Consider the following 8,209-nt stretch of genomic DNA (forward strand, 5'->3'; position numbering starts at 1 on the left):
GCGGTGACCCACTTGCCTGCGAAGGCGGCGGCGGCTGCGGCCTCGTCGGGCCCTGGTAGGGCCTCGGCGCCCATGTCCATGTGCGCGGGCTCCGCCGCCATCACCGCCACGGCCGTGACCCGCCGCGCCTCGCGCTCCGCCTCCGAGTCTGCGTCTTCCTCTGAGTCCTCGTCTCTGCTCAGCACCGGCTCCTCGGCCTCGTCCCCTGCTGCGGCCGCGGCCGCCGCCGCCACAGCGGCCGCGGCCGCTACCGCCGCTGCTTCGGCCAGGCCCAGCTGCTTTGCGGCCGAGTCCGAGTCCTCCATCCGGACTCCGCCGAGCACGCCCGAAGGCGCTGGCCGAGGCCGCCCGAAGCGGGGCCGAAGAGTCCGCCCGAGACGGGCCGAGGCCGCCCGAAGCCGCCGCCCGATCAGGGGCCGAAGCAGAGTCCGGGCTCCCGCCGAGCAGAGCCGAGGCCACCTCCCCCGCCGAGCCGAACTGAGCCGAGCTGACCCGAGGCCACAAGTCGCGAACCGAGGAAGGCCGAAATTTCACGAAGTGCTGACCGGGTCTGTCCGAATGGTTCCGAGCGTTTCCTCCGCACTCCCTAGGAGGCTAGAGGTTGGCTGTCTTCGTCTGCCGACGCAGCGGGCCGGCTCTCGGCCGAGTTTCGCGCGCCTCTAACACAACTCGGCCTCGCACGGGAGAGCCCTGGGCCACCAGCTTCTCCCGCCCCCGCCGCCGCCGGAAGCCGAGGGGGCCCGAGGAGGAGCCGAGCTCCACCGAACGTCCCCGAGCCCGAACCCGAACCTTTCCGAGCCTCAGCTCCCGCCTCCTTCTGTCCGGAAGTGCCCGAGCGCTGCCGGACGCCGAATCAGCTCGGCCGCGGTTGGACAACGTTCCCGGGCGCGGCGTGAGGAACGAAGATGGCGGTGGGGCGCGGCCGAGAGGCTGCCGGGATCGTGGCGGACCCGACGGCAAGATGGCGGCCGCACGGCCGGGTGAGCGGGCGGGGCCGCGCGGTCGCCATGTAGCTGTGGTCCCGCTGTCTCGGCGCAAGCCACGAGCACAGGACTGGCGCCTCCGATTCCCCGCCACTCCGCCGTACTGGCCCTGGCGGACGCAGCCCCCTTCATTCAGACATTTGCGGCGGACGCCCTGGCGCCGCGCCCGGGCCTGGGAGGGAGGGGTACGATTTTGTCTGCTTGGCGAGGACCTTCCCGAGCACACCCACCTGGGACGCACCTAAGCAAATCCGCGGTTCACCCCGGCGTACCCGTGGCTCACCTGTGCGCACACTGGACACACGTGCAGCATACCTGGGCACACTCTGGGCTCGCCCCTGCATACACTTACAGCACACTGCACATCTGTGACTCGCCCCAACCATGCTTGGGTGCCCTGGCTAGGAGCTGTCCCTGCCTTGGTGGTGTCTGAGGCCTGGGGCTCTTGCACGGCTGGCGCCAAGCAGCGTCCCTGGATGAGAAGCAGAGGTGGGCAGGGCCAGGCACCAGCAGCCCAAGTGGGAAGCTGGTCACAGCCTTTGCAGGCCTACGCACATCCATCGCTGTTCTCCCGAGTTCCTCCCTGATCTTTATCCAGTTTTAGGATTAGCACAATGTTGAGTTCCTAAAATGAGGAGAGCAGTGTCCCTTCTTTTTTCTGCTTTAAATGTTTGATATAATTTATCAGTTAAAATGTGTATGAGCCTGCTGTTGTCATATAGGTAGGTTTTCAAGTTAGGAATATACTTTCTTTAATAGGTGCTATTCAATTTTATATTTCCTCCAGAGTTAGTTTCATTAATTTGTCTTCCAAGGTTAAAAAAAAAAAGAGTTCCTCCCTGGAACACATTTTGGGTGTGTTGGGTGTGTCTGGTGGTGCAACACTCCCTACACTGGGGCTACCTGAGCGGCTTCTGCCACAGCACCAGTGGCTATGACAGTACCCACCACTCCATCTGGGACTAGTCTTTATTCCGAGGTAACTGAATAACATTTGTGATAAATTTAAAGATCCCGTGTGGGTTGGGGCCTTGGAATTACTGTCACAGCACTAGTTAAAGGCCTGGTTTCCATATCCCTTGCTAAGAGGATGCACTAAGCATTGGCAGGCCACCCCACAAAGAACTACCTGTCACCTTACAGAGGGTTTCCAAATTGCCAGCCCTTGTTTGGAAGTCCTCTGCAAATTAGATTTGCTTCTGTATTTTCATTTGCTTAAAAAAAAAAAAATTAAGAGGTGGGGCTCTAGCTCTGTGGTAGAGAACTTTCTTTGCATGCATTAGGCCTTGGGTTCATTTCTCAGTACAGCAAATATTAAAAATAAAAGTTTATATCAGACAGCATCTCTTCCCAATCTTCCCCAGTACACCAGGGAAAACATTCGTTCTCCTTTACTTCTACATTGTTGGTAGTCATGTGGTGACTACATTAAATCATTGGCAATAAGTGTTAAGTCCCAAAGCCAGTCCAAATACATTAAGTCAGAATGAGCTCCTTTAGGTCTGAAATTGTTGGGACTACAGGTCTGACTGTACCTGACCTTTGTGTTAATTATTCAGATGCTATGTCACATGAGGTTTTGGTTTTGGGGTTTTTTTGGTACCAGGGATCAAACTTGGGTCCTTGCGCTTACAAGGCAGGCAGAACCACTGAGCTAAATCACTGGCCCACACATGAGGTTTTTACACAGGTTTTTATGAGGTTTTGTTTCCTAATCCCCACAATTTTGACCTGTAATAATGGGCAACTATCATTTGCAATGATTCTGATGGTAGCTTTTTTATTATTTTATTTTTCCTGTGTTAGGGATTGAAGCCAGGGCCTCCCTCATGTTGGGCAGTTGCTGTATCAATGAGCCACTCCCCTGGCTCTGACACCAACCTTTAAGAGAAGGGTCAGGAGTGAGGAAAACCTCATTTAATGTGAAACCCCCAATTAATATGAAACTGACCCAAATAATGACAGGTATTGAGGTAACCTAGTTCAGCTGGGGCTGGAAAAGAGCAGATCAGATTTAAAGAGCACCTGCTGTAAGGTGATGCTGCGCCTTCACCTTCAGCTTCCTGCTTCTGCACGTGTGCCTGCTAGGAGCCAAGGCCAGGGTCTGTTACTGACATCCTGAGTTTACTGACCTGTGACGCCTGCCCACGAGAGAGTCCACAGCTCTGCCTCAAAGACGCAGTCTGGTCCAGGTCACATCCCCTTCCAGGCACCAGCCAAAGGGGTCCTCAGGACAGGGGCTGTGCACCTCCCACAGGATGGGAAAGACACCTGTGGCAGGGTGGGTGGAGGACTGAGGCTGCACATTTGATGGCTCATTTGGGACAGGTTCTCTCCACAGGGATATTCTAGGGAAATGGATCAAATTCCAGAGCAGAGCAAATGTCTATGACCAATTCAGAAAAATGATTTCTTAGAGGTCACATGAGAAAGCAGGTGGTTGTAACTGCATACATGTGGCACGTGCAGAGATCACACATGGTGAAAAGCACTCCTGGGTTTACCCTCAGGCACTTTGCTCTGAAGTGTGAGTCTCACCTTTCCTGTCTAGTCTGGCCTCGGGCAGGTCAGAGGTTCCACCTCTGACCCTGCCCTGTGCTCCAGGGTACAGGCTGTCCCTGGGCTCTGGGGAGGCTTAGATGATGATGTCCTCCTCAAAGGGACGGATGCACAGGTGACGGCAGAGACTTAGCTACAGGCCCTGTAATGTGCACTTCCTCCTGTAACTAGGAGCTCAGTGGAGTGAGACTATCAGCTCGGTACTGCGAGGCCCAGGAGAGCATCTTATAGGACTGGGCCTCACTGACCACCCTTTCTCTTCCAGGGAGAGGCTCCTCCTCGGTGGTATCCTGCAGTGGCTGCATCCTGCTCTCTCTGCCAGGTCCTGGCTCTGGCAGGCAGCCCCTTGGGGCTGATCACGGCTGGCAGCCAGATCTCTGCCTTTTCCTCTTATGCCCACCCCACCTTTTCCTTACATTTTTATGGTGACTTAAGAGGGAGGGGTGTTCTGACAGTGGAGAGAGCTGGTGAAACTTCCTCTGAGCGAGGTGTCGGGGCTCCATTGCCCACCTCCACCCCCTCAGCTCTGTTCCTGGTACAAGCCTGGTGCCCCAGGGAGACTCCGCTCTCTACCAAGGGCCACCAGGCAGAAAGATGGAAACCCCTCACTTTGGATGGCCATAGACTCCTTCTAGTGTGACTGCTGAAAAGTAAACAATGTTAGGAAATTGCCAGAGGACATTTATCTGCCCCCAAACTGAGATATGTTTCCCTGTAGAACACAACAGTACTGCTCTTTTTCTATGTGGAACAAGTGCCAAGTGAGGTCACCCAGAGCTCCAGGTGGAGCCCCACCAGCCTCAGGGCCTGTGCTCCACCCATGCTCTGGTGGGGTAGGAAGGCTCCTGCCTTGCCCTTGTGCCCATCAGGACCTGGCACGGTCGTGGGACCCAGGTAGGAGCCAGTGCTGCACCTCCATGTCCACCTGCACACGTCCACCTGTCAGAGCTGGAAGCGGATGTGCTTGTCTGTGGCCACGGGACCGATGGCAGAACCCGCCCCTCTGGTTTGGCTGCCTGGGCAGGTTCACCCCAGAGTGCTGAGCTGGAGGACCCTTGACCACCTGCCAGCTCTCCTCAGTTCCTCTTCAGATGCTGTTTCATCTCAGCGGGATATACTGCGCCCTGTATTTTCTGGCCACACTCCTGATGATCGTATATAAAAGTAAGTCACTCCGGGAACCTGAGGCAGGAGGGGCCCAAGATCGAGGCAGGCCTGGGCAGCTTAGTGAGACCCTCTCTCAGAATTAAAAAATTTTTAGAACGCGTTGGGGATGTAGCTCAGTGGAAAAGCCCTGGGTTCCATCCCCGGTGGGGGTGGGGGTGGGGGTGGGTCACACACGGCACGGCAGGGCTAAGCAGCCACTGTCACTGTGGGCCACTGAGCTGTCTGCCCTAGGCCGGGTTTTCAGCTGTCCTCACAGCTACCTGGGCCTCGACCTGATGCTGCTGTCTCTGATGGGGCCTCTGGAAGCAGCGAGGCTGCACCTGGGTGAGTTGGCTGTGAAACATCGAAGGCTGTGGTGCTGGCAGCCTATAGATGTTAAGCACTTTAGCATTGGGCTCTTGGAGAGTCTCCCCAGTGTACCAGGTGTTTTTCGAGGCCCCTTACAGCACATTAAGTATTAACCGTTTCTTAGAGCAGGGACAGGTGTCAGGGCCCTATCCAGCTTGGGTCCCAAAGTGCTTGGCCAAATCCCTCTCCTTTAATCACACAGGGACCTTCTACAGGACTCAAGGCAGACAGCAGGCATACGTGGAAACCCCTCTTCCCCAGAGCAGCTGCTGCCCCTGGCCTCCACCGGCCCTCTGCACTATGCCCAGGGTCACGAGGACTGTGGGACTGCTGTGGGAAGAGGCTCTGACCCCAGGACCTCCCATAACAGTGAGGAAACTGAGGCGGCCTGTACCCACCCTTCCTGTTAAACCAGGGCTCGACCCCATGAGGTGTGGCTGGGGCTTCTGGTGCCCATGCTATGCTGAATCTTGTGTTACAATTTCTTTTGGGGGCAGTTACAGGGAATCGAACTCGGGACCTTGAACTTGTGAGGCAGGCTTCGGAACCACTGAGCTAAATCCCCGGCCCAGGATGCTGAATGTTACAGTCCCAGATGCATGCACTCCACAGACCCTCGACACCCCAGGGCCAAGGGGAACCCCGGCAGCTGGCTTGGCTGGTGGCAGCTTTGATTGGTATTTTCTGTGACTGACCCACTGTGTACAATGTGCAGCTTTAGCTTTTATGAGCATTTGTGAAGTTTCCAGGACAGCCTAAGCACAGGGGAAAATATTTCTGGAAGTTTTACACAGAATCCCTCGGTGCCCTTGTAGAGTCAGAAAAGGTGGCAGATGTTCATGGTTTTAGAAGCCATTTGGTCATATGCCGGGTCCTGGGTGGTGGCAGCAGGCTGGGCATGGGGGCTGGGCATCCTGCAGCCCCCACCTCACTCTCTGTTTCTGTCTCCCCAGGCATGAAGGGCAACCTGACAGAAGCTGAGGTGCCACTGGCTGCCAGCGTGGCCCTCACAGTGGGCATCGGGCTACTTTCTGTCTACTTCCTTCTCTGGCAGACCATGGTGCTGTGGGCAGACTGGGTTCTCAGCACCACACTCCTGGCACTGCATGGCCTGGAAGCCGCCCTGCAGGTGGTGGTAATCACAGCCTTTGTCAGATAAACCCAGCCCACCACTGTCCTGCTGGTGTACCATGAGCAGTTTATCTTTGCAGGCAGAAAGAACTAGGGCATACTGTTGGGGGCCCAGGCATTGAGCACAGCTTGGGGGGACCCCCGGGGAGCCCACTCAGGCCCTGTACCGGTCCTAGCTTCAGCAGACCGGCCACCACTGACCACCAGGATCCAGGGAGGACAGAGCCCTTCAGACATGAGATCACCCTGGGGTGGTCCAGTGGCTCCGCCCTGTCACTTCCCCTGAGAAACACGCCCTCGTGTTTCTGCATCCATCCCAGGGCGAGCTGGTCACGCACAGTCCCGTGTATCCGCACACAGCAGCTCTCATCAGCCTGTACTCCCCACTCTGTCCTTATCCGTGTCCTGAAAGCCACTTTTCTCTGCTGCCCCAGGGAGCACCCCACAGGGCTGCTGTGTGCCAAAGTCTCACCTCAGCCACCTCCTCCTCCTGGGGGTCCGGGCAGGTAGAAATTCCTTCTGTCTGAGGTCTCTGAGCCGCACTACACTACAGTAATAGCTGTGCTTGCCACTGAACAAACTCCATCTCACATCTGACTTTTTTCCATCCTCAGACTTAAAGCCTAGTGCTGCTTAGTTGGCTGGGAATGTAGCTCAGTGGTACGGCACCTGCCTGGCAAGTGTGAGGTCCTGAGTTCAATCCCCAGCACCAAAAATAACATTTGGGGCTGGGGATGTGGCTCAGTGGCACCGCACTTGCCTGGCAAGTGCAAGGTCCTGGGTTTGTTCCCCAGTACCAAAAGAAAAAAGTAAAGTTGTGGTGGTCCACACCTGCGATCCTAGCTACTTGGAAGGCTGAGGCAGGAGGATGACAAGTTCCATCCCACCCTGGGCAATTTGGGTACGTAATGAGACCCTGTCTCAAAATTAGAAATTGAGGGGCAGGGATTTAGCTCAGTGGTTGCCCCGCCTGCTGTGCAGGTGCAAGGACCCAAGTTCGATCCCCAGTACAAAAAAAAAAAAAAAAAAATTGAGAATTGAAAAAGGACTGGGGGTTGGCTCATTACTCCCTGGACTCAATTCCCAGTACTGGAAAAAAAATGCTGGTTTTTGTAGTAGGGTTCCTCATTTGTTGTTTTCTGTTTGGAATAATAAATACACGTCTATATCTCCATGAACTCCTCTTTAATTATGGCCACCCACTCCCCACGTCTGGTGCAGAGACTCAGGCCTCTTGCCCTCACGCCTCCCAGAGTGCCCGGCCAGGACACCTTGTGGGAGACTGGCCCCCGCCTGTCCTTACCATGACCCTTTACCGACTGTGACCTGAGACCCTCAGAGGCCACAGTGAATGTCAGGACAGACCCGCTTTCCAACCTGAGCTTCACAGCGCTCCACGCAGCACGGGAAGACACCTCCCAGTGTCCGTGTGGCCCAGGCACATACTGTCTGCATGTGCAGGACCTGCTGGACACGCACTCTGCCCCAGGAGGCTGTTGCCGTAGCGTGGGGCCTCAAGCCTGACACCTCTCTCTCTGGCCCCACGCAAGCACTGCTCACCTGTTCCCCAGGGGCCCACAGACTGCCCGTGAGCACCAGCCCAGGCGCCCTCGTGATGTGCTTGGGAGTAGGGACCCACCCAGCTTCTAAGACTGCCTGTTCCTAGCTCTGTCCCGGAAGGGTGAGAGGAAGGGTCTCCCTAGACTCCCCAACCAAGTAAAATTTACCTTAAAGAAATTACCAAATGGGGCCGGGAATGTAACTCAGTGGCACAGTGCCTGCCTTGCAAGCACAAGGCCCTAAGTTTGATTCCTGGTACCAAAAAAAAAAAAAAAAGTACCGAAAAGATGTTCAAGTGGGAAGAGGACCAAGGGAGAAGAGAGGGAGAAAGGAAGGAAGAGACAAGGAAAAAAAAGGGAAAATGGAAACAAAGGCTTTGTACAGAGGGAGGGGAGGGAGCACAAAGAGGGGAATGGGATAAAATGAAATTTATTTTTTTAAAAAAGTACCTGGGGCCGGGG

The 8,209-nt window shown here is 55.7% G+C and overlaps 3 protein-coding genes across 11 annotated transcripts in view; 1 reads left to right on the forward strand and 2 right to left on the reverse strand.

Annotated features, from left to right (window-relative positions):
- Positions 1–305, reverse strand: part of Deaf1 (DEAF1 transcription factor) — a 32,835-nt gene extending 32,530 nt beyond the window's left edge. For all 6 annotated transcript variants that reach the window (XR_015451319.1, XM_021264048.2, XM_004851698.4 and 3 more), the window contains exon 1: positions 17–305. Coding sequence is in view for 5 of the 6 variants with exons in the window: in XM_021264048.2 (XP_021119707.2) it covers positions 17–305 (289 nt within the window). In the remaining variant the exon portion in view is untranslated. The remainder of the gene's footprint in view (positions 1–16) is intronic.
- A 289-nt stretch (positions 306–594) lies between these two features.
- LOC147827950 (uncharacterized) lies at positions 595–1,446 on the reverse strand. The gene is made up of 2 exons (XM_087211197.1): positions 1,267–1,446; positions 595–1,155 (listed from the first exon to the last, which is right to left on the reverse strand). Exons 1-2 carry the CDS (start codon positions 1,294–1,296, stop codon positions 595–597), a joined length of 591 nt encoding a protein of 196 aa, XP_087067323.1. The 5' UTR covers positions 1,297–1,446.
- Tmem80 (transmembrane protein 80) lies at positions 857–7,362 on the forward strand. Of its 4 annotated transcripts, none has more exons than XR_002397259.2 (3): positions 857–980; positions 3,808–5,426; positions 5,555–5,721. XR_002397259.2 is itself a non-coding variant. In XM_013074631.3 (3 exons), exons 1-3 carry the CDS (start codon positions 4,634–4,636, stop codon positions 6,214–6,216), a joined length of 372 nt encoding a protein of 123 aa, XP_012930085.1. In that variant the 5' UTR covers positions 4,522–4,633; the 3' UTR covers positions 6,217–7,362. The 4 variants fall into 4 exon arrangements, 2 of the variants coding, with proteins under 2 accessions (XP_012930085.1, XP_087067324.1); XR_002397260.2 differs by lacking the exon at positions 857–980 and having other exon boundaries at positions 4,520–4,706; positions 5,260–5,426; positions 5,555–6,181; XM_013074631.3 differs by lacking the exons at positions 857–980; positions 5,555–5,721 and adding an exon at positions 6,011–7,362 and having other exon boundaries at positions 4,522–4,706; positions 4,941–5,033.
- Positions 7,363–8,209: the final 847 nt, after the last annotated feature.

This window comes from Heterocephalus glaber, unplaced genomic scaffold, assembly GCF_053883595.1.
Source record: "Heterocephalus glaber isolate CG9 unplaced genomic scaffold, H.glaber_assembly_v1.0 deba00001428, whole genome shotgun sequence".
In the NCBI taxonomy this organism is placed as follows: Eukaryota; Metazoa; Chordata; class Mammalia; order Rodentia; family Bathyergidae; genus Heterocephalus; species Heterocephalus glaber.